Below are 26539 nucleotides of genomic sequence, written 5' to 3' on the forward strand. Positions count from 1 at the left end.
CATTAGCACAAGCAAGATCTTTTAAAAGCTGCCAGACAATGCATAGATATCAGTACTATACTATGTAGCATCCAAATCCCACCAAGGACAACATCTGCTAGGAGTTTGTATGTTCTCCCCATGTTTGCGTGGGTTTCCTCCGGGTACTCCGGTTTCCTCCGACACTCCAAAGACATACTGATAGGGAATTTAGATTGTGAGCCCCATCGGGGACAGTGCCAATAATGTCTGTAAAGCGCTGCGGAATTAACAGCTCTATATAAATGAGTAAACTAAATAAATAATACCGCCATATACACAACAGTACTGTAGACTGACCCAAAATACTACTATACAGTGCTCAAGTAAAAAAAAAAAAATACTGGCAACTAGAGTTGAGCGAAACGGGTCGAACAATTTCAAAAGTCGCCGACTTTTGGCAAAGTCGGGTTTCATGAAACGAAACCCGACCCTAGGATGAGATCGGCCACGAGGTCGGCGACTTACGCGCCAAAGTCGCGTTTCAAAAGTTTGTTTTGCGCTCTTTTTCAGCCAATCAGGATCCACGGACACTGTGGGCCACATGATGACATAGGCAGGGGTCACCACCATCTTTCAGAAGGGCATGCAAGTGATTGGCTTGCTTTAGTGGGCGTCACAGGGGGTATAAAAGGGCGTGCACGCCGACCGCCATCTTACTTCTGCCGATCTCAGTATAGGGAGAGGTTGCTGATTCTGTAGGGAGAGCGTTAGGCAGGGAAGAAGACAAAAAAACTGCTTCTGCTGCTAGCGATTTGGCCTGCACAACACACCAGTCACTGTGTGTGCAGTGCAAGGGGAGGCTATATAGTGGTGTATCAGTGGTGTTGGTTGTTGGGCTGCCTTCTAAGGCTTCCTGACATTCCTGCATTGCTGTTTACCCACTGCTCCGCAAACTGCTTTTTTAAAAGCAATCCAATCTCCCTTATCCTCTAGTCACTTTTGTCACAGCTGTGCCATCGAGCCTGTGACATAGCGCTCAGATATCAGTGGGCCTCACACAATCCAAAAGTGTCCAGTGTCCAAAAGTGTGTGCAGAGATTCAAAATCTCCCTTATCCTCTAGTCACTTTGGTCACAGCTGTGCCATCGAGCCTGTCACATAGCGCTCAGATATTCATTGGGCCTCACACAATCCAAAAGTGTCCAGTGTCCAAAAGTGTGTGCAGAGATTCAAAATCTCCCTTATCCTCTAGTCACTTTGGTCACAGCTGTGCCATCGAGCCTGTCACATAGCGCTCAGATATTCATTGGGCCTCACACAATCCAAAAGTGTCCAGTGTCCAAAAGTGTGTGCAGAGATTCAAAATCTCCCTTATCCTCTAGTCACTTTGGTCACAGCTGTGCCATCAAGCCTGTGACATAGCGCTCAGATATTCATTGGGCCTCACACAATCCAAAAGTGTCCAGTGTCCAAAAGTGTGTGCAGAGATTCAAAATCTCCCTTATCCTCTAGTCACTTTGGTCACAGCTGTGCCATCGAGCCTGTGACATAGCGCTCAGATATCAGTGGGCCTCACACAATCCAAAAGTGTCCAGTGTCCAAAAGTGTGTGCAGAGATTCAAAATCTCCCTTATCCTCTAGTCACTTTGGTCACAGCTGTGCCATCGAGCCTGTGACATAGCGCTCAGATATCAGTGGGCCTCACACAATCCAAAAGTGTCCAGTGTCCAAAAGTGTGTGCAGAGATTCAAAATCTCCCTTATCCTCTAGTCACTTTGGTCACAGCTGTGCCATCGAGCCTGTCACATAGCGCTCAGATATTCATTGGGCCTCACACAATCCAAAAGTGTCCAGTGTCCAAAAGTGTGTGCAGAGATTCAAAATCTCCCTTATCCTCTAGTCACTTTGGTCACAGCTGTGCCATCGAGCCTGTCACATAGCGCTCAGATATTCATTGGGCCTCACACAATCCAAAAGTGTCCAGTGTCCAAAAGTGTGTGCAGAGATTCAAAATCTCCCTTATCCTCTAGTCACTTTGGTCACAGCTGTGCCATCGAGCCTGTGACATAGCGCTCAGATATCAGTGGGCCTCACACAATCCAAAAGTGTCCAGTGTCCAAAAGTGTGTGCAGAGATTCAAAATCTCCCTTATCCTCTAGTCACTTTGGTCACAGCTGTGCCATCGAGCCTGTGACATAGCGCTCAGATATCAGTGGGCCTCACACAATCCAAAAGTGTCCAGTGTCCAAAAGTGTGTGCAGAGATTCAAAATCTCCCTTATCCTCTAGTCACTTTGGTCACAGCTGTGCCATCGAGCCTGTCACATAGCGCTCAGATATCAGTGGGCCTCACACAATCCAAAAGTGTCCAGTGTCCAAAAGTGTGTGCAGAGATTCAAAATCTCCCTTATCTTCTAGTCACTTTGGTCACAGCTGTGCCATCGAGCCTGTGACATAGCGCTCAGATATTATCAGTGGGCCTCACACAATCCAAAAGTGTCCAGTGTCCAAAAGTGTGTGCAGAGATTCAAAATCTCCCTTATCCTCTAGTCACTTTGGTCACAGCTGTGCCATCGAGCCTGTCACATAGCGCTCAGATATCAGTGGGCCTCACACAATCCAAAAGTGTCCAGTGTCCACAAGTGTCTGCAGAAATTCAAAATCTCCCCTGTCCTATAGACACCTTGTACCTTGTTTTACATTACTATATAGTTTGTTGGATTTTGTCTACATTTCTACCAAAAATGAGGAAGGCTGGTGGAAGAGGCCGTGGAATTGGGCGGGGGTTGGCAGCTGGTAATGATGGTGTTGGTGGTGGATCTGATGGTAGTGGCAAGAGCAAAATAGGACCGAATGCAGGAGGTGTTGAGCCTGCGTCATCGTCTGGCTACATAAGGCCTCGAACGCTTAGTTTTCTAGGAGTTGGCAAACCGCTTTTAAAGCCAGAGCATCAGGAAAAAGTTTTGTCTTACATTGCTGACTCAGCCTCCAGCTCTATCGCCTCCTCTTCTTCAGTTGTAAAAAGTAAAAGCACTGAGTCGTCATTGGAGGCTCATGTTCATGAACCACACCTTTCCTTGTGTCCTTCACCCCAACCAAGATTGAAGGATGACGCAGGCCATACTACTGATTACTCCATGGAGCTGTTTTCACATACCATGCCTGGATTATCAAGTCAAATGGTGAATTACCCAGGCCAAGATGAATCTGACATGGAGTGCACTGATGCACAGCCGCTGATGGATGATTCTGCTGGTACATTCACTCAGAGCACTACATTGTCCTCGCAGTGTACAGAGCCAGATTCTGACCCTGATGAGACTCAGGTGCCCCTTCCCGCACACTATACCACCATACACGGTGACACAGAGGAAGGTGCACATGACATAGAAGAGGAGGTGATGGATGACCCAGTTGTTGACCCAGATTGGCATCCATTGGGGGAAGAGGGTGCTGCTTCCAATAGCTCAGATGAGGAGCATCCACAGTAGACATCGACATCGCAACAGCTGTTATCTGGCAGGCCCGGAGCACTCCAAAGACAGGTTCCAAACATCAAAAGAGTTGCTGGACAGCTTGTCCAGAGGGTCAAAAGATCACAGCGTGCTAGGCCGCAAAATGTCTGCCAAAGTAGGAAGAGTGCAGTGTGGCACTTTTTTGAACAAAATCCTCATGATCAGGCCAAGGTTATCTGTAAGAAGTGCGCAAAGACCTTTAGCCGAGGGAAAAATCAGAAAAATTTGAATACCAGTTGCATGCTTAGACATTTAACCAGCATGCACTTGCAAGCGTGGACACAACACCAAACCTCAAGTGCCACATGTGCAACTGATCACAACGAAGGTAGTCAGCAATGCTACATTGTTTCCCCCACTGTAAGCCCACCGGTTAGCACAGCAGCAAATGTTGAGGTGTCGTTGCAAGGCCACAGCAGTCAGGGAATCCCACTGTTATATCAACGAAAGACTGATTCTAGGCCATCAGAAAGAACACCAACTCCATCACCATCATCAACCCTCTCTCAGTCCGCCCTGTCCACCGCTACTTCCACCATATGCAGCTCTCAAGTCCAGCTCACCCTCCCAGACACTATGAGTAGGTCAAGAAAGTACTCAGTCTCTCATCCGCGTACACTGGGTTTGAACGCCCACATTGCCAAACTAATCTCGTTTGAGATGATGCCCTTTCGGTTGGTGGAAAGCACAGCTTTCCGCGAACTCATGGCCTATGCAGTACCACGCTATGACCTACCCAGTCGCCACTTCTTCTCTCGCAAAGCCATCCCAGCCCTCCACCATCATGTGAAAGACCGCATTGTCCATGCACTCAAGCAATCAGTGAGCGGAAAGGTGCACCTCACAACTGATGCATGGTCCAGTCGGCATGGCCAGGGCCGTTACGTGTCCATCACTGCGCACTGGGTTAATGTGGTGGATGCAGGGTCCACAGGGGACAGCGGTGGTGGGACAGTGCTGCCTAGCCCACGGTATAGGAAACAGTTGGCTGTAGGCGTTCGACCCTCCTCCTCCTCCTCCTCCTCCAGAAGCGAAAGCTCGTCCACAAAGCGCAGTCGTACGAGCACTCCATCTGCAGCTGCCACTGTTGCACACGATGTGTCCCCCTATCGAGCAGCTAGTGGAAAGCGTCAGCAGGCTGTGTTGCAGATGATGTGTTTGGGCAACAGACACACCGCCAAGGTGCTGGCCGAGTACTTGAAGCGACAAACTGAGTCATGGCTGGGCAGTGTACATCTTGAGGCAGGCAAGGTAGTTAGTGATAACGGCCGTAATTTTGTGGCAGCCATAGCCCTTTCAAAACTCAGCCACATACCTTGCTTGGCTCACACCTTGAACCTGGTGGTGCAGTGCTTCCTCAAAAATTATCCGGAGTTAACAGCCCTGCTCCAGAAGGTGCGAAGACTGTGCGCGCACATCCGCCGGTCGCCTGTACACTCCGTTCGTATGCAGAAGCTGCAGCGATTGCTCCACCTTCCCAACCACCGCCTCATTATCGACATTGCAACAAGGTGGAACTCCACCCTGCACATGGTGGAGCGGCTGTGCGAGCAGAGGCAGGCCATAATGCATATGTGGGAGGATACATGGCCAGGCACTTTGAGAGCAGACATGGAGTTGACAGGTGTGCAGTGGTCTAAGCTGAAAGACCTCTGTAAAGTCCTTCAGTGTTTTGAGGAATGCACACGGCTGGTAAGCGCAGACGACGCCATCCTAAGCATGAGCATCCCACTTATGCGTCTGCTCATGCAAACTTTGACGCACCTTAAGGAGCAGGCGTCTGCAGCCAATGTTGATGAGGAGGAAGAGGAGGAGGGAATCCTTGATGACATTCAGCCATTGTCTGCTCAGGGACCTCTCCTGGACGAGGTGGAGGAAGAAGAGGAGGAGGAGGATGATTATGGGGATGATTACTTAGGGGAGGAGGATGCATCTCGTGGGGCAAGTGAAAATGTTGGCGTGGCAAGGTCTGGTACAGGGTTTGTGCGTGACTGGAGGGATGTGGATTTGCCAGAAAGTGCTCCTCCACCCAGCACTCGCAGTGCATCATTGACACCGGGAACATTGGCCCACATGTCAGATTATGCCTTGCAGATCCTAAAAAGGGACCCCCGCATTGCCAAAATGATGAACGATGACGACTACTGGTTGGCCAGCATCCTGGATCCACGCTATAAAGGCAAATTACAAAACATCATGCCACAGGAGAACCTTGACCTAATATTGGCTAATAAACAAGCAACTCTGGTAAATCGGTTGCTTGAGGCATTCCCAGCACACAGCAGCGGTGATGGTTCTCACACGAGCCGTACGGGCCGGGGGCAGCTTGGCAGAGGTGTTCGTGGTGCACACAGCAGAAGTGGCGTTGGAGACAGGGGTTTCATGACAATGTTGTGGACTGATTTTTCAAATACCGCTCACACAACTGGTAATACTGCATCGATGGAAAGTGACAGGAGACAGAAGTTGTCAACTATGGTTACAAACTACTTTTCCTCCCATATCGATGTTCTCCCACACAGGTCATTCCCCTTTGACTATTGGGCCGCTAAACTGGACACCTGGCCTGAATTGGCCCAATATGCCTTACTGGTGCTCGCTTGCCCAGCTGCAAGTGTGCTATCGGAAAAAGTCTTCAGTGCAGCTGGATCAATCCTGACAGAAAAAAGGACCCGTTTGTCAACCCAAAATGTGGATGATCTAACCTTCATTAAAATGAACCATGCATGGGTTTCCAAGGATTTTGTCCCACCTTCCCCTGATGACACATAGGGTGACAGAAAAATGGCTTGCTTTGGTCTACACCTCTTCCTGGGACTTCACCTATTTCGCCTTTTGCATCAGCTGAATGTCCAACATCAACATATGCCACTTTCTAAAACTCCCTAACTGTGCTGCCTCCCCCCCCATGGCCGGGGTCACCACCTAGTGCACGACACCGTGCGAGTGCCGTTGCCCTGGACAGGCGGGTAGGCCGACTCTTGAGCGCGGGCACTGGCACAGGGTCCCTCATAGTGCAATCAAGTGTCTCTGACGGTGGTGGTGCACACCCGCCGTCAGACACACCGCTGTACTATGAGGGGCCCAGTGCCAGTACCGACGCCCACGAGTGGGCCCCCCTTGCTTGGGCAGGGCCCCAGCATTTGCAATCTTTACCTCTCCCTGCTCCTCCGCTGTGTAATCTGGGCCGTCAAATCCATACTGTGCCTGACACCGTCTGAGCCTGCCTCCTGATGTATAGACATATATTTTGAATGTGTACGCTATCCATACATGTTATCTGGGGATACGGTACCCTTTCTAACCTTTGTGCAATCACGTGCAATCCATACTGGGCCTAACACCCACTGAGCCTGCCTCCTGAGACATATATTTTGAATGTGTACGCTATCCATACATGTTATCCGGGGATACGGTACCCTTTCTAACCTTTGTGCAATCACGTGCAATCCATACTGGGCCTAACACCGTCTGAGCCTGCCTCCTGAGACATATATTTTGAATGTGTACGCTATCCATACATGTTATCCGGGGAAACGGTACCCTTTCTAACCTTTGTGCAATCACGTGCAATCCACACTGGGCCTAACACCGTCTGAGCCTGCCTCCTGAGACATATATTTTGAATGTATACGCTATCCATACATGTTATCCGGGGATACGGTACCCTTTCTAACCTTTGTGCAATCACGTGCAATCCATACTGGGCCTAACACCGTCTGAGCCTGCCTCCTGATGTATAGACATATATTTTGAATGTGTACGCTATCCATACATGTTATCCGGGGATACGGTACCCTTTCTAACCTTTGTGCAATCACGTGCAATCCATACTGGGCCTAACACCGTCTGAGCCTGCCTCCTGAGACATATATTTTGAATGTGTACGCTATCCATACATGTTATCTGGGGATACGGTACACTTTCTAACCTTTGTGCAATCACGTGCAATCCATACTGGGCCTAACACCGTCTGAGCCTGCCTCCTGAGACATATATTTTGAATGTGTACGCTATCCATACATGTTATCCGGGGATACGGTACCCTTTCTAACCTTTGTGCAATCACGTGCAATCCATACTGGGCCTAACACCGTCTGAGCCTGCCTCCTGAGACATATATTTTGAATGTGTACGCTATCCATACATGTTATCCGGGGATACGGTACCCTTTCTAACCTTTGTGCAATCACGTGCAATCCATACTGGGCCTAACACCGTCTGAGCCTGCCTCCTGAGACATATATTTTGAATGTGTACGCTATCCATACATGTTATCCGGGGAAACGGTACCCTTTCTAACCTTTGTGCAATCACGTGCAATCCATACTGGGCCTAACACCGTCTGAGCCTGCCTCCTGATGTATAGACATATATTTTGAATGTGTACGCTATCCATACATGTTATCTGGGGATACGGTATCCTTTCTAACCTTTGTGCAATCACGTGCAATCCATACTGGGCCTAACACCGTCTGAGCCTGCCTCCTGAGACATATATTTTGAATGTGTACGCTATCCATACATGTTATCCGGGGATACGGTACCCTTTCTCACCTTTGTGCAATCACGTGTAATCCATACTGGGCGTGAGAACGGCTGGCGAGCTGTTAAGCAAGCTACAGCACCTGTGGTTTGCACACGTAAGTTTTTCATTTTTTCAGGAATGACGGTTAGGCCTAATTCCGGAACTGCGGTTGACCTGCACTTACTGGGAAATCATTGTTCGCGGGTAATAATTGTAATCAGTGATCCCCATCACTAACGTTGTTCAGCGGGTTATCTGCACCTGTAAGCGACAAACGCTGGCCTTTTCAGTGTAGCGCACATGCAGCCACGGACATGTAAGGGCATGACACACCAGTTATTGGCCAATCTCATGTGCCAGAGCCTCACGTGTCCCTCTAGTAAGCCGGACTCGGACCGCGGGGCATGACGGAGTCTCGTTCGTTAACGGAATTAAGCTTGCAATGTGTGCATCTGTTCTGTAGCTGGCATGGTTGAGGTTTCCCAGGTGGAGTCGAATTTAACCGTAGGCTCCACTCCTGGTGGTGCCCTTCTGGACATTCCTTTAAGGTTCAGCTTTGCAACCATACTGCCCACGTAAAACAAACACTTTGCCTTCATGAACGCTGTTTGGAGGGTCATGACTCGTGGGAATAACGCCGCCCAATCAGTTAACCTGCTAGAGAGATCCTTCGTTGCTCCCAAGCATGACATCACACTCCCTAGGAAGAAGGTAATGCCACTGTGGCGACCGTACTCCTGGGGGCGACACAAGTGCACTGATGCCCAGCCACTGCTCGATGAATCTGCTGGTACATTGACCCAGACCACTACATTCCCCTCGCACGCTACCCAGCCTGAATCTGACCCTGATGAAACTCAGGTTACCCTTCCCATATACAGTTCCATCTTACACGGTGACAAAGAGGAAGCTGCAGATGAAAGTGCAGGTTCGGCCCACCCGCCATCAGACACACCACCGTACTATCAGGGGCCCTGTGCCAGTGCCGTCGCCAACGAGTGGGCCCCCCCTGCTTGCCCAGGATCACAGCACTTGCAAAGTTGAAATACTGTGCAGTGAGATGGAAGATGGGGACGACGAGGAGTCCAGACTAGTACAGGGATTCCCTAGCGAGGAGACTTATTTCATTGTTTTCAATGTTGGGACAGCAATTTTTGGGGAGCACTATACTCTGGAGAATGATAGATGGGGCCCACCATACACTGGAACATTCCAAAGGTGGACATCAGACACTGGAGCAGCATTTACAGGGCCCATTATACACTAGAGCATTAGAAATGGGGCCCATTATGTTTGGAGCATTATTTGGGCCCATAAGACAGTGGAGCTTCATCCATGGGGACCAACATATACTGTAGCATTATGTGGAGCTCATCATATACTGTTTCAAACATTATATGGGACCAATGATTCTGTATGGAGAAATAGATGGGCCTTGTCATGAGATGTAAAAAGTGAGGTATTTCTCATTGTACTATACCGCTATTTCTCTGGCGTATCGGAGCATGATGAGTTGTGGTATGTGTTAAAGGGGCGCTCTTTCGCCCAGGGCACATGAAAACCTGGAGCCAGCCCTACCCCCCCACAACTTTAGCCAAATAACCCCCATTTTTCAGTGCGTAACTTGTATTATGAAGTTAATTAAGGTTGACAAGCTTAAGTAAGAAGAATTGATGCTTTTGGCATTCAAATGGGCACTGTAGGTGTGTTTCTTGTCCCCTCTCACTGCCGACTTTTATTCCCCATTGACTTACATTGGGTTTCGTGTTTCGGGACGACCCCGACTTTTCCCTATAATCGGACGATCTTGCTCGACCCGACTTTTGGAAAAGTCGGGTTTCACAAAACGAAATGCGACCCTAAAAAACCAAAAGTCGCTCAACTCTACTGGCAACATATCATAGAAACATAGAATCATAGAATGGTAGAGTTGGAAGGGACCTGCTGGGCCATCTGGTCCAACCCCCTGCTCAAAGCAGGATTCACTAAATCATCCCAGACAGATGTCTGTCCAGCCTCTGTTTGAAGACTTCCATTGAAGGAGAACTCACCACTTCTCGTGGCAGCATGTTCCACTCATTGATCACTCTAACTGTCAAAAAGTTTTTTCTAATATTTAATCTGTGTCTCCTCCCATTCAGTTTCATCCCATTGCTTCTAGTCTTTCCTTGTGCAAATGAGAATAAAGATGATCCTTCTACAATGTGACAGCCCTTTAGATATTTGTAGACAGCTATTAAGTCTCCTCTCAATCTTCTCATTTGCAGCTAAACATTCCTAAATCCTGCAACCTTTCCTCATAAGACAGGGTTTGCAGACGGTCACCATTCTGGTCACTCTTTTCAGAACTTAATCCAGTTTGTTGATGTCTTTTTTAAAATGTGGCACCCAAAACTGGACACAGTATTCCAGATGAGGTCTGACCAAAGAGGAGTAGAGGGAAATAATGACTTCACGTGATCTAGACTGTATGCTTCTGTTAATTCATCCTAGAATTGCATTTACCTTTTTTGCTGCTGCATCACACTGTTGACTCATATTCAGTCTGTGATCTATTAGTATACCCAAGTCTTTTTCACATGTGCTGTTGCTTAGCCCTATTCCTCCCATTCTGTATATGTTTTTTTCATTTTTATTGCCCAGATGTAGTACTTTGCATTTTTACCTGTTAAAAACCATTCTGTTAGTTGCTGCCCACTTCTCCAGTTTATTTATATCTTTTTGAATCCTCTCTCTCTTCTCCAGTATTAGCTATCCCTCCTAGCTTTGTGTCATCAGCAAATTTAATCAGTTTACCCTCAATTCCTTCATCTAAATCATTGATAAAGATGTTGAACAATGCAGGGCCCAGGACAGAGCCCTGTGGTACCCCACTTGAGACATTCTTCCAACTGGATGTGCAGCCATTTACGACCACTCTTTGGGTCCGATCACTAAGCCAGTTATGAATCCACCTAACAGTTGCCTTGTCCATTCCATACTTAGTCATTTTTTCAATAAGGATGACATAAAAGGCACAAATAATGCTGTTATATACTGGACAATAGCAAAATACTATCACACGGTGGATAATTAACAGGAACATGAGGTGTCCAAATAATAACACCATACAGCACTAACTAAGAGTACCCTAGAGCGTTCACATAAAATCACTAAAAGTAAAAAATAACAGTGACAAACAGTAGACATAATACCGCTATACGTTGGTTAAGGATGTCGGAATATCGAAATACTGTTCATTATGTATTGTATGCTTGTAAGATGCAGTGTCTAAATAATACCTTCACATAACACTTAATAACAGTACTGTAAAATGCCCCAAACATTCACATATAGAAGTACAGTGTACTACTACGCCGCTATAGTAGTACGGTGTTCTACTACATCATCAATAACCATAAGATACAGCGCTCACTCAGATAATACTGCTATGCACTGTCTACATGAAAGCACTAGAGCGTGTTCATACCAAAAAAAACAGTGCCAAAAAGAAGAATCAAAAGAAATCTTGCAGCAGGTTTTCCGCCTGTAGGTATATGAGCGTTTTATCAGCCTCCTAATACCATTTTGAATGATCCCCCTATTATCAATAAGCACTGCTGTAGTATGAAGTTTAATGCAGGCGTGTGTGAACCTGGACCAATCTGGGACCGCTGTCCCTCATTACAACAGCATGCTGGTATCACGCCCACAAAGTCATGATTGATATCCCAATGTGTGCAGAGAGGAGGGGAGCAGGACTTCTTCCATCAGGGGAAACAATATTCATGAACTTTCCTAAGGATTGGGGTTAACTCTTTCACACCAGAGCCTGTTTTCACCTTCTTGACCAGGCCAATTTTTTCAGTTCTGACCACTGTCACTTTATCTGGTAGTAACTCTGGAACTCTTCAACAGATCCCAGTGATTCTGAGACATTTGTGACATATTGTACTTCATGACTGTGGTAAATTTAGGTCTATATTTTTTGTGTTAATTTGTGAAATATATATCACCTATAAAAGTGCTCAAAACTACTTTCAATAAGTTTATAACCCTTCAGGTGCTTCACAGGAATTAAATCAATGTGGAAGCAAAAAAATAAATTGTTTACTCTTTCTCATAAAAATGTTACTTTAGCCCCAAATTTTGCATTTTCACAACTGAAACAGGAAAAAATGGGCCACAAAATTTGCTGAGCAATTTCTTCAGAGTATGCAGATTCCCGATATGTAGGGGGAAAACTACTGTTTGGGCGCATGGCAGGGCTCGTAGTTGAAGGAGCGCCGTTTGACTTTTGGAAAGCAAATTTGGATATGTCATGGACCTAAACAGTGGAAACCCCCCACAAGTAACCTCACTTTGCAAACTACAGCCATCAAGGAATTCAACTAGCTGTGTGCTTTACAGAAATTTATAACGATGAGCTGTGAAAGTAAAAAAAAAAAATCACATTTTTTCCCCTTTGTATATAGGACAGTTTAAATCTTATTGTCCCGTGTGTTGCCTAATGCAGGTAGTTTTCCATCAAGCTTTAAATAAGATTTACTTTATGATTGGGCTGTTGGACTCGAGTTGCTGACACCAGGCGTCTGGCCTCAATTCTTTGCTGACTTCCACTTCTTTCAAATTGTCTAATTGATGCGCCAATAGTGGAGTGATTTCAACTCCAGAATATTCTTCAATTTAATCATGTTGAATTTATGCGTTGCTGACATTTTGTTGACTTAACACGGTACTTTGTTTAAGTGGATTAGATCCTGGCGTGAATCAGATTCCTGGGCTTTGCCGAGCAGAAGTGCGTAATGTTACAAATGCTGTTACACTCGCAATTTTATGGCCCACTTTACATTTTGGAAAAAGGTCATCTAGGCTTCTTCTCCGCTTTAATGCAGAAAACGTAACTATTAATGTACCACATAACAGTATTACCAACTAATGCAAAAATGGAATATTCTATATTTTATTTTTGGGGTTTTGTGTGAAATTAGCCTTTTTGGGGTGTTGTTCCAATATACACATAGGAAATAAACATGTGTATAACAAAAAATGTGAAATTGCGATAATTTTCTGGGAGAAGCATTTCATTTTCTGGAACAATTGCCAACACTTTTGGCCATGACTGTATCTATAAGGATATGCTTATATAATTTGAGTCTATTTATGACTTTTTTATTGCATATTTTGTTTATTATCTGCCTTGATTTTCACATGATTGTGGTTTTTGGTCACATAATTGTTTTGTGACATTTCCCTGGGTTTATTCTATCTAGACCATTTGGCTTGAATCGCAACAAGAATTATTAAGGGTACGTGCACACGCTGCGGATTGCAGTGCGGATTTGGCAGCGCAGATTTTGTAAAATCCGCAGGTAAATCTGCAGGTCAAAAGACCTGCAGTTTTACCTGCGGATTGCTCTGCGGTTTTGCCCTGCGGTTTTTCATCTCCTCAATGGAGGAGATGGCAAACCGCAGCGGAATCCACAGAAAGAATTGACATGTCAATTCTTTCTGCGGTTTCAAAACCGCAGAAAATCCGCACCGTCTGCATTGCGTTTTTTTATTCCCATAGGGAATAATGGTACTGTACACCGCAGCAAAAACTGCTGCGGACCCGCAGAGGCCAAAACCGCTGCGGAACCACTGCAGAATCCACAGCGTGTGCACACACCCTCGAAGAGCTACTACAGTGCCCTAGGGCCAGTCATTGTTGAGCAGTGGTGCCACTTGCGTATTTAGGGTGTCAACCTCCAAGGCCAGAAAGGGTTTTTTCTAGGAATACCATCAGGGATATTGAGGATTCCCTGAGCTGTGAATTCTTGGGATTGATCCCCATTATCGTGTAGGGAGCCCACTTACAGTATAGTTTTGATATATATATATATATATAAGGATACTAATATTTGTGGTTTTAACGGTTTAAATAAAATTTAGTTTTAATACTAAAATTTTCAGTGAACGTTTGGTTAGTATTTGTACTCCTTTTACGTTATTTCGGTTATCTTTTTTAATACCGTGTGCAGTTTGTATTTTGAAATCTGATGACAGATTTGCACGAGCATCTTAAAAGTAAAAGGCTTCTCCCGTAAGGCTCTAAGGCAGGTGATGCTGCATCATGTAGATAGCAATGTGAAGATCAGACACAGTCCATATCATACATAGGTGGACAAAAGGAAAGTCGAGGAGACATTAAACAAGTAGATCAGCTGTCAGTGTGCTAAGCTCGACGCCTTTCGCCTTTAGTATGTTCATCAGGAGTATAAGAACTGTACTCAGCTGCTGAGATATAGGCGTGCTGCATTGATAAGGCACCGCTTGGCACATGGAGTCAATATCTGTCAGAATCGCGTGCATAGACTGTGGAGTGTGCCCGCCCCAGCTAACATAACTACTTACCAGAAATGAGAAAAAGAACCGTGTGCGCTTCAATGTCCGTTCCAATGCAGGCGCACGCGCATATCGATTGTGCAGGACCAAGAAATGGCCATGCTCTTCAATCTACGTTCCACCATAGGCGCATGTGTGGATCAATTCGAAAGTCTAAGTCAGACACTGCTTGCATTCCACTAATGAGAGTCATCTTACCCCATTGTGTATTTAGGGTGCCAACCTCCACAGTCAGGAAGGTTTTTTTTCTAGGGATACTATCAGGGATATTGAGGACGCCCTGGGCTGTGAATTTTTGGGTTTGATCCCCATTATCATGTAGCGTGTCCACTTACAGTATACTTTCGATATATATATGTAGTCGAATATTTGTGGTTCCAATGCTTCATAGTCTAATTTTCGGTGAACTTTGCATATAGTACTAAATAGAGCTCTTAGACCTACCGAGGCTGGTGTTCTTACTATGAAAATCCTTGAATGGATGTAAAATTCTAAAATAAAAATAGGCTAGAGCCATAAAATGCTCATTTTAATATTAAGCAGGGAAACTTTAAGCCAGTAAGGCTGGCTTTACACTTGCCGTATTTTTGCTGGCCGTTTTTGCGGCCCCAATAGATTTCTATGGGGCCGCAAAATCGGCCGGCAAAAATTAGTAGGAAGGCCGTGCTCTGTATATTTGCGGCCGTGAAAAAAGCTCGATATTTTTCACGGCTTACAGACACGGCCGTTTGCTTGTTTTTGCGGTACACCGTATTTGTGGATTGCCGTTTTTTCCCCTGCTATTTGTTATAACTGGGAAAAACGGCGACCCGAGAAGGGAGACCACAAAAATTACGGCCTTACAGCCCTCAAAAACGGGCCGCAAAAAACATGGCAAGTGTAAAACCAGCCTTATTCTTACATGGATTTTCTAAGTAAGTATATCAGCTTCTTCAGGTCCATTTAATAAAGTATGTAATTTGTATTGTAAAATCTGGAGCCAGATGCCCTTTCAGTATTGACTTTTAGACTCTGCTGCGCATCCCTGACACCGTTCTAAGGGTCCTTGTTATCGGGCGATGGCGCTCATATACTGTATCAGTGATATCTTATATTTTAGTACAGAAAAACATTTTTTTAATGCTTTTACCTTGTAGCTTCTGGATCCCAGATAACAACATCTGCATCGGAGCCTTTCGCTATTTTCCCCTTCCTCGGATATATGTTGAAAATCCTCGCAGCATTGGAGCTCGTGACAGCTACAAATCTGTTCTCATCCATAACACCACTGTGCTGGAGGGAAAAGAAAAAGAATAAAACTCCAGGACGGTAACATTGTTACCAAATCCCTTGAACATAGTTATAGTGGATGAAGTGGCAGCAGTCTCACCCTGGCCCTGGTGTCCGAGGGGGTCCAAGACCCCTCTGCCACATAAGACACCAGTGTTATTATTATTATTTTTATAGCGCCATTTATTCCATGGCGCTTTACATGTGAGGAGGGGTGTACATAATAAAAACAAGTACAGTAATCTTAAACAATACAAGTCACGACTGGTACAGGAGGAGAGAGGACCCTGCCCGCGAGGGCCCACAATCTATAAATGGCTTATGGTCCCTTTTAGGTAGGTTTGGTCCCTTTTGCAAATTTTATATTGGAACTGCAGAGCTTTAAGTTATATTTCTGCCAAAATTGATCGATTACCTTCAAGATTTTGTCAATAAATTAAATATTCTTTCTTTTGCTAGCCCATTCATTGCTGTGTAAGTGAGGAGCTAGCCACCGCTTTCTATAGACCTCAACAGCAACAGTGACATCTACAGGATAGGGTTGGGTACTGCACCGTAGTAAAAGTTACATAATTGTGGAAGACGCACAAATAACTTATAAAAATGACATTATAAATATATGATTAATATATTCAAAAGCAGAAAAGCATTTAAAATATTATATATATATACACGTATATACTTATAGACTCACAAGCAAACGCTAGTAACGTCACGCAGACATATATTATTAGATACTGACTACTACTATTAACGAAGTCTTATACAATATATACACTCACTGGCCACTTTATTAGGTACACCATGCTAGTAACGGGTTGGACCCCCTTTTGCCTTCAGAACTGCCTCAATTCTTCGTGGCAGAGATTCAACAAGGTGCTGGAAGCATTCCTCAGAGATTTTGGACCATATTGACATGATGGCATCACACAGTTGGCGCAGATTTGTCGACTGCACATCCCTGATGCGAATCTCCCGTTCCACCACATCCCAAAGATGCTCTATTGGATTGAGATCTGGTGACTGAGGAGGCCATTTGAGTACAGTGAACTCATTGTCATGTTCAAGAAACCAATCTGAGATGATTCGAGCTTTATGACATGGCGCATTATCCTGCTGAAAGTAGCCATCAGATGCCTGTTCTTAGCTGAGAGGAGTGGTACCCAGTGTGGTCTTCTGCTGCTGTAGCCCATCTGCCTCAAAGTCCGACGCACTGTGCGTTCAGAGATGCTCTTCTGCCTACCTTGGTTGTAACGGGTGGCAATTTGAGTCACTGTTGCCTTTCTATCAGCTCGAACCAGTCTGCCCATTCTCCTCTGACCTCTGGCATCAACATGGCATTTCCGGCCACAGAACTGCCGCTCACTGGATTTTTTTTCTTTTTCGGACCATTCTCTGTAAACCCTAGAGATGGTTGTGCGTGAAAATCCCAGTAGATCAGCAGTTTCTGAAATACTCAGACCAGCCCTTCTGGCACCAACAATCATGCCACGTTCAAAGGCACTCAAATCACCTTTCTTCCCCATACTGATGCTCGGTTTGAACTGCAGGAGATTGTCTTGACCATGTCTACATGCCTAAATGCACTGAGTTGCCGCCATGTGATTGGCTGATTAGAAATTAAGTCTTAACACACAGTTGGACAGGTGTACCTAATAAAGTGGCCAGTGAGTGTATATATATACATATAATATAGAATCATAAAATATATATATATTACATATATATATACACAGTATAGTATATGTATATTATAAAATACTCATTTAATAATAGTATTCAGTATCTAACAATATATGTCTGTGTGATGTGTTAAATTACTATCGCTTGTCTTAAAATATAGCTTATTGCAAAGGTGCCCATGGTAAAAGGGAACCTTGAGATAAACTGCTTCCCTTGCTTGCAGTAATACTAAAAAATTGGCTACATGCAGCCTCCACTAGGGGGAGCTCACTGCATACAAGATGATGCAGCACCCAATGTAGTTGGCTCCCCCTAGTGGTGGACACATAATTTATCAAAGAGTTGCCCCATTTTATATGTTTAAAACTGAATGGGAGATATTAAATATAATAAAGGTGTGTGCATTTGCCGATCTCAGTATGAGCGGGGTTCAGTCCACATTTTGCTATGGTTCCCTATAGTTTCTCTGTATGTCACTATGCAGTGCAGCGTGGGAAACTATACTACTCTAGCTGTCAGAAATGGACAAAGTTTGCAAGGTTGAGGTTAATAAAAAGTAATATAAAAATCAAATAACAGTGACATGATGGAAACATTTCTCTATGTTTTTTTTTTTGTCTCTTACCACCCCTTTCTCCCAGATCACAGACATCCTGTCCTCCACGCCGTTCACTCCATTGGGGATCTTAGTGAAGTCATCTTTGCCAAGCGCCTTCTGACAAGTGTCAAATGTGCAGTTATCTGTGCCGGTAACACTCAGGTCATCACTGCAATATGAAGAAAGTGAGGAGGGGACAGCTCCAATCATAGAGGTATAGGCAGAACCGACAGGGGAACTTACCCTAAGTCATACAACTTATCCTAAGTCATAGAACAGGGAGAGATTAAAGATTGTAGTTAGGTGAGTTGTGACGACTGGAGAGAGAGACTGGAGGAGATGTGAGGGAATGGGGTCGGTAGTGCATGTAATTGGACCAGAAGAAGACAGGAGTCTGGAGACTTCTTCTGTGATGGGATCAAATGTGGAGAGTGAACCAGGGGAGATGCAGGTAGGGATGGGAGTCACAGCACTTGGTGGTGGGAGCGGATTTCCTGATGGATATTATCTATTTTCTCTATAAAATGGGAGGCCAGGTCATCTGCACAAATGTCTGAGATAGGAGCTTGTGCTTTTGGCCTGAGGAGGAAGTGAAAGGTGTCAAAAAGTTTCTTGGGGTTGTTGGCTAGTGAGATCAGGGTGGTGAAGTAGGTCTGTTTGGCGAGGTGAAGGGCAGCGTTATAGGTTCTTAACATAAATTTGAAGTGGATGAAATCTTCTGGTGTGCGGGTTTTTCTCCATAGGCATTCAGCACTCCTAGAGCATCGCTGGTGAAGTTGAGTTTGCGATGTGAGCCAGGGCTGTTTTACTCTGTGCTTGTAGGTTCTGAGGGTGAGGGGAGCTACTTGGTCAAGGGTGCTTCTAAGAGTGTCGTTGTAGTGATGAACAGGCAGATCAGGACAGGAAAAAGAGGAGATTGAATATACCCTAAATCATAGAACATGCCCTAAGCCATAAAACATATCCTAAGTCATAGAACATACCCTAAATGATAGAAGATATCCAACATATCCTAAATCATAGAACATATCCTAAGTCATAGGACATACCTTAAAGGGTTAAAATGTTCTGGCAAATAAAGGTCCTCAGTGGATTGAATAATTACACACCTTACCATACTTTTTTGTACTTTCAATAATTTCTTATTGTTTTCAAGATCTTTGCTTGCTGTCATGAACCCTTTTCTGCCACAACATTTTTTTCAGGTTTCAGATTATGCAATTTCATTTTTTGCATCCTTTTGTCGGAAAGCCATCAGTTTTTAATTTGCCTTGGACATAGCTATAAGAGGGCTTGTTTTTTTTAGCAGGACAAATTGTAGTTTCTTTATGACATTGTTCATAAACATAAAATGCACTGAAAAAAAATTCTATGTTGTAGGAAATTGTAAAAAAAACCCCATGCGGTTATATGCGGCTCCCACTAGGGGGAGCTCACTGCGTACAAGCTAGTGCAGTGGTGGGCATATAATCAAATCAGAAAAATAAGAGTTTCCCCACAGAATTTTGGATCTTAAAATTGAATGGGGGACATTAGCTATCATAAAGGTGTGTGCATTTGCAGATCTCTCAATGTTTTTTTGGGTTTCATTTTTATGGAGATCATTCTGCAGTAAAATAACCTGTAACATTATTCTCTTGGTCTGTATGATTGCAGCAATGCAAAATTATATCTTTTTTTTAACTTTATAGTATTTTTTTTTTAATTCACACATTTATTGATTTGTGTCCCTGTTTTCTAAGACCCATAATGGAACTGTATGAGGGCTTGATTTTTGCAAGGTGAACTGCCGCTTCTATTGATACCATTTTGGGTTACAGTATACACAACTTTTTGATCGCTTTTTATACTATATTTTTGAAGGGAGGAGGGGTGTCAACCCCCAAAAAATTATTTCTGGGCTTTTTTGTGTATGTGGATGATTTAAAATTTTATTTATTTTTTTTTTATTATTTCGTAAAAAAAAGTGTTTCCGTTTATTTTATCATAGGGGACTTCAACCTGTGATTACTTGCACAATATATTGCAAAACATTAGAATTGAAGAATTCTAAAATTAACATTCTCCTATGACATGGAGACAACAGCACTGATCAGAGCTGTGTAAGGCCGGTTTCACACGTCAGTGTCTCCGGTACGTGTAGTGACAGTTTTCTCACGTACCGAAGACACTGACACACGTAGACACATTCAAATGAATGGGTCTATGCAGATGTCAGCAGGTTTTCACGGGCCGTGTGTCCGTGTTAAAACGGACATGTCTCCGTGTTTTGCACACGGACACATGGCCCATGAAAACCCGCTGACATCTGCATAGACCCATTCATTTGAATGGGTCTACGTGTGTCAGTGTCAGCGAAGCCATCGATCTTCTGAAAAAAAGTTGAAAATAATAAAACAAATCTATACATTACCTGTCTGGCGCTCAGTCATGTCCCATGGCGTAAATCCATCTCTGGGATTAATATATTTACAGTCGGAGCGCTGCTAATACAGCCGCTCCTGACTGTAAATTACTGGGGAATGAATGGAGCAGAGCCAGACTCAGTGATGATCGGTGACGTCACTGTTAGTTACTGAGCATGCGCCGGCTGCTCTCACAGACCTGTTTTTCTTTAAGAAGTCCTCATTAACTTTATTAATTGTAACTGTCTGAACTGATCACCTGTATAATATACAACTGTCCACACAATCAATCACACTCCAAACTCTCCACCATGACCAAGACCAAAGAGCTGTCTAAGAACACCAGGGACAAAATTGTAGACCTGCACAAGGCTGGGATGGGCTTCAGGACGATAGGCAAACAGCTTGGTGAGAAGGCAACAAATCTTAGCACAATTATTAGAAAATGGAAGAAACACAAGATGACTGTCAATCTTCCTCGGTCTGAGGCTCCATGCAAAATCTTGCCTCATGGGGTAAGGATGATTCTGAGAAAGGTCAGGAATCAGCCTACAACTACACGGGAGGACCTGGTCAATGACTTGAAGAGAGTTGGGACCACAGACTCAAACATACCGTTAGTAACACTACGCCATCTTTTTTTAAAATCCTGCAGGCCACGTGATGCGCCCGAGGGGCCGTGGGATACTCGGTACCGAGCCAGTTAACTTCAATGGGAGATGTCACAGTGGCGGTGACCCGGTCCGTGGCCCCAGACGGTCATGTAAAAGGGGTAGAATTGGATGGGGATAAAGTTTATGTAGTGATTCGTGACGCCAGTTGGAGTGTTCGACTGCAGTATAGCCAGCACTGCAGATGATCCCTGGGGGAGTAGATGGTGTTGGCAGTGCAGATGTTAAACCCTCTCCAACCAGGGCAGACCCCCAGAGATTGTGATGCAAGTATAAGGCAAGGAGTAATAAAGCAGGAGACAAGGAAAGTCACTTTATCATTTACTGTAGTTCAGGTGCAGTTCAGAGGAGATATTACAACTCTCACCATGTTACAGTCTGCTCTGGAGAATGGGAGTTATCTTTCCCTGCTGTGACTCAGTGTAACTTCCTGCTCTTCTAATCCCCTCTGGGACCAAGGCTTCCCGGAGTTTAGAACTTCCTAGTATTGCCTCTACTCACTGTGTATTTCTCCTTCAGCAACTTGCAGCGTGAATCCTGTGTGAAGCAGCTCTAGTTCCCACTTACACTATCCTTCACTGATCCTAGGTTATTGCAGTATTTCTGAGGGAAAACACTTTTCTGCTGGTCGTATAATCCCACGCAGTCTCTCAGCTTACCACCCTGCTCTGAAAGCATGGATGGTCTAGGGGCTGGTCCCTGATGCTTCTTAGCTCTCACTCCTGGATCGAGCACATGTCTAAACATGGCCTCCAAGACGTTCTTCCTCCTTCTTCACACTGAAAACAACAACTCGGCCCCTCCCCCTCCCAGTTATGATATGTCTGCAAAGCTCTCAGCTTCAGAGAAGTGAAGGAGTGAGGCAAATTGTGTGTGTGTTGTGGTCTCTAGCAGAGAAAGCATAACTCCCATTGCTCACAAAACACATACAAAACAGTACATATTTAACCCTTTTGTGGCAATAAAGATGCAGGGCGCCACACACGCAAGGACCCCTGCTCATGCCAGCACATGTCCAGATCCATTTGAAGTTAGCCAATGAACATCTGGATGATCCAGAGGAGGCATAGGAGAAGGTCATGTGGTCAGATGAGACCAAAATAGAACTTTTTGGTATCAACAACACTTGCCGTGTTTGGAGGAAGAAGAAAGATGAGTACAAGCTCAAGCACACCATCCAAACCATAAAGCATGGTGGGAGAAACATCATACTTTGGGGGTGCTTTTCTGCAAAGAGGACAGGACGACTTTACTGTATTGAAGGGAGGATGGATGGTGTCATGTATACCGAAATTTTTGCCAAAAACCTTCCCTCTGTAAGAGCATTTTAGATGGGTTGTGTCTGGTTCTTCCAGCATGATAATGATCCAAAACAGACAGCTAGAGCAACTAAGGAGTGGCTCCGTAGGAAGTATTTCAGGGTCCTGGAGTGGCCTAGCCAGTCTCCAGATATGAACCCAATAGAAAATCTTTAGAGGGAGCTGAACCTCAATGTTGCCCAGCGACAGCCCCGAAACCTTAAAAACCTAGAGAAGATCTGTATGGAGGAGAGGGCTCCAGAATCCATGCTGTAGTGTATGCAAACTTAGTGAAGAACTACAGGAAACGTGTGACCTCTGTAATTGCAAACAAAGGTTTCTGTACCAAATATTAAGTTCTGCTTCTCTCTTGTGTCAAATACTTATTTAATGCAATAAAATGTCAACTAATTATGTACAAATCATACAATGTGATTTTCCGGATTTTTTTTTTAGATTCTGTCTCTCACAGTTGAAGTGTACCTACGATAAAAATTACAGATCTCTCCATTCTTTGTAGATGGGAAAACTTGCAAAATCAGCAGTGTATCAAATATTAATTTTCCCCTCTGTAGGAGACTCTGAGTGCTGTGTATACATCACATAGGATATACAGAGAATACTGCATATATGATATAGAATACAATGATACAGCTGTATATACATCACATAGGAGACAAAGAGGCTGCTGCATACATCACATAGGAGACACAAAAACTCTGCTGTATGTACTGTACACTACATAGGATAAATCAAGACTGCTGAGGTTTTCAAGTGGAAACTGCTTCAGGATATGCTTGGTTTTTTCTCTACTGCATCTCTTAGAGTGATTTACAGGCATGTTTAAAATCCATTATACAGTGAGTAAAATAGGAACATTCTTTTTTTTTAGGAGAAAATGCTCATAAAATTCTACAAAAGACACCCATGCATCTTCCTGCTGTCTTTTAAGCCTTCCCATTGAATAATTGTAAGTATGGAATGTCTTCCAAGCGGAAAACATCTGAAGAATGGTCTGCTTTTAGCTGCTTGGCATTTTTGGACACCTTAAACGATTAAAAAAGATGAAAAGCCTGAATATATACACAGCAAGTCGCTTTTACATAGAATTGTTCTTTCTTTTGAGCTTTACTCAAACACTTTTTCAGTTTTCAGAACAGACCCACTTCAAATCCGTCTTAAAAAAATTGTAATGACGCTGTCAATTGTGACAACAGCATTTATAAGGTTGGAAATTGGGAAAGGAGTACTTTACCATGCCCATGATACGTTCAAATCCCCTAGAGGGCTAAAAGAAAAAAGGAAAACATTTTTGAAAAGTAAAAAAAAATTTAAAACTTCAAATCACTTCCTTTTTCTCAAAATGAAAATAAAATACAAAAACAAAACATATTTGGTATCGTCACCTGCATAAGTGTCCAAACAAATACAATAGTATAATATTTATCCCTTACAATGAATGTCGAAATGAAAAAAAAAATAGACATGGTAGAATTGCTGTTTTTTGTTCACTTCTCCTTCCAAAAAGAGAATAAAAAGTGATCAGAAAGTCGTATGGACCCCAAAATAGTAATCAGTATCCAACAAGAAATAAAAATAAGTTTTAGCTATTGTAAGTTGTGGAGAATAATTAGTTATAATAACAGTTATTTAATAAATCCTTAGTACTACTTATGATGACATTGATGATAGGTATCAAATATTAGGTGTCATAGGTGTACTTACTTTGCAAGTAATTGCATTAGATATTTTGGGGTGCTCGGGTCAGGACGAAGTGGGGGTCCCATCACGTGTCCGGCAGCATGACTCCAGTCCTTGTGCCAATAATTAGTGCCATCAGTGCCAAGGCCGGCAGCTATGGGTTCCCCGTATACCACTTTACCTGTAGAAAACCATCGGAAACAGTTAACGAGCTGTGAATCGGGGGATCGGCCTCTGTCTCTTATCACCTTTTCTAATATTAAAATTAAATTTGAAAAGAAATGTCAGCAGTGACTCCTCCGGTGACAAAAAAACCCCCAAACTAATAACGTCAGCTCCTTAATGCTGAAAATGCAGCTTTGTTACCAGCTCACTATAAATCTTCATCTGACATGTTTCCCCGAAGAGTGAGCCTCCTACAGTTAATAAAGGCTCTCTAAACACGAGAGAGCGAGGCCGCGGCGCTGCGCGCTGTATAAAATAAGAAAAGTGTGAGCGGCTCATACACAGAGCGCATCTCGATAAAAAGATGATTACTGTGCAATAATGCTAATGCGGTTTCTACACACAGTCGTTGCCTTTTAAAGGTGGTGCTCCCCCCAATCACCCCGTGTACGCTCAGCGCGCAGTAATATCTGACGATACAAGCTTTGTAGGAAAAATGGCATTTATAATGAAAGTAGTTAATAATAATGTCTTTGGCTTAAACAAAGAGATTTCAGCAGGAGACTTCAGGTCTGAAAATACCGAAACAAAAACTACCAAGAACATGGACGTCTTTGAGTTGACCTCTCCTAATCTTAAGGGCATACTTCGAGTTCTATGGGCAGCGTGGAAACGTTTGGACCAGCCCGCTATCGGCCCACAACCACCAGGTTGTTTCTGTGATGCGTGGGTCCCTGTGGCAGTGCTAAGGCCTATAAAGATATATGTGTAACAGAGTGTCACCCCCAGCTTGTTTTCATGGACCATACTGTAATCAGGCCTACACTTGCTCTTTCTGTCCTGCATCTGGTGGGGGCATGTGTGCCTTTGTTACTCTCTGTGGGTGGCCTCCCTAATGCACAACCCTGCAGACAGGCTGGAGACCAGCCTTCTGGAAGAATCTTCATTCTTTGAGTTACCTTGCCTATAGCAAATGTTTAAAGAGATGGGGTGTGAGCATCTCTATCCAACCAAGGGCTGATCCCAAGAGAGGTAGAACAATAAGCCACAGGTTTGGTTTGTTAGTTGGTGCTGTGCCTTGTGAAAGGTGAAGATCTGCTGCTGCGGCTAGGTTCTGGTGTATGGAAGATTGGAGATCAGTTGACACAAGGGATTGTGATGTCTTTCTCACCCTGCTGGATGTGTGGGACTAGTCTAAGGACTGCTGTTGCACCTTCCTTGATGTCGGATTACGGTTAGCGTTCCCGGATTTGTTCTTATTGTTGCTGCCACATTGCAGACTCTAAGGAATCGTATCTATGTTTGGTGAAATATTCCCTCAGTCCCAATAAAGGTCTTTTAAATTATTTATCGTTCTGTTGTCCCTGTCTGCTCTGTCACGCACCCCGGTACAATATGTACCCCCGCCATAATAAATAAACATAAATATATTAACCACATAGCCTTAAAATGTGCAAATAATAAAGCCATACAAGTAAAAAATACGACCACACTGTCACTGAGTAAAATCCACTATACTAACTCTAATACTACCAAGAATACATTACATGAGGAATAAATAATACCATCTCACCATGACCTCTTAGGGTGCTTTCACATTGTGTTCTGTGTCCGCGTTGGGTCATACGTCTGAAATACCCCGCAAAACAGACCATTGATTGTAATGGTGATGGCAGAGCGAGCGTGAGCTTTTTTTCTGGAGTGTCCGCCTACAGGAGGCCGACACTTATACACATGTGGGAGGAGCGACCCCCCCGGTCAGGTGCCCGGGCCGGAACCAAGGGGGCTGTCATACAAGTTCCGGGGGAAACTGTCCCCGGGGGACAGTATTCAGCGACGCACCCTTGTGACAGACAAGAGGGCTAGGGGAGGGACCAGTACAGTCATATGTAAAAGTTTTGGCACCCCTATTAATGTTAACTTTTTTTCTTTATAACAATTTTGGTTTTTGAAACAGCTATTTCCGTTTCATATATCTAATAACTGATGGACTCAGTTATATTTCTGGATTCAAATGAGGTTTATTGTACTAACAGAAAATGTGCAATCTGCATTTAAACAAAATTTGACCGGTGCAAAAGTATGGGCACCCTTATCATTTTCTTGATTTGAACACTCCTAACTACTTTTTACTGACTTCCTGAAGCACTAAATTGGTTTTGTAACCTCATTGAGCTTTGAACTTCATAGCCAGGTGTATCAAATCATGAGAAAAGGTATTTAACCCCTTCCTGACATCCAACGTACTATCCCGTCCATGGGACCCGGGCCCCTATGCCCATGGACGGGATAGTACGTCTACCGCGAGAAGCGGCGCCCACGTGGTGAGCGCCGCTGATCGCGGCCGGGTGTCAGCTGATTATCATAGCTGACACCCGGC

At 44.2% G+C, this 26539-nt stretch overlaps 1 protein-coding gene across 3 annotated transcripts in view; it reads right to left on the bottom strand.

The window, feature by feature from the left end:
* Positions 1 to 26539, bottom strand: part of DPYS (dihydropyrimidinase) — a 104722-nt gene that overhangs the window by 23037 nt on the left and 55146 nt on the right. For all 3 annotated transcript variants that reach the window (XM_073590167.1, XM_073590168.1, XM_073590166.1), the window contains 3 exons: positions 24019 to 24175; positions 17947 to 18088; positions 15499 to 15641 (listed from right to left, as the gene is read on the bottom strand). In XM_073590167.1, coding sequence (XP_073446268.1) covers positions 15499 to 15641; positions 17947 to 18088; positions 24019 to 24175 — 442 coding nt within the window. The remainder of the gene's footprint in view (positions 1 to 15498; positions 15642 to 17946; positions 18089 to 24018; positions 24176 to 26539) is intronic.

The sequence above is a fragment of the Dendrobates tinctorius genome, unplaced genomic scaffold (genome assembly GCF_039654945.1).
Source record: "Dendrobates tinctorius isolate UK_male_01 unplaced genomic scaffold, ASM3965494v1 ptg000116l, whole genome shotgun sequence".
NCBI lineage: Eukaryota > Metazoa > Chordata > Amphibia > Anura > Dendrobatidae > Dendrobates > Dendrobates tinctorius.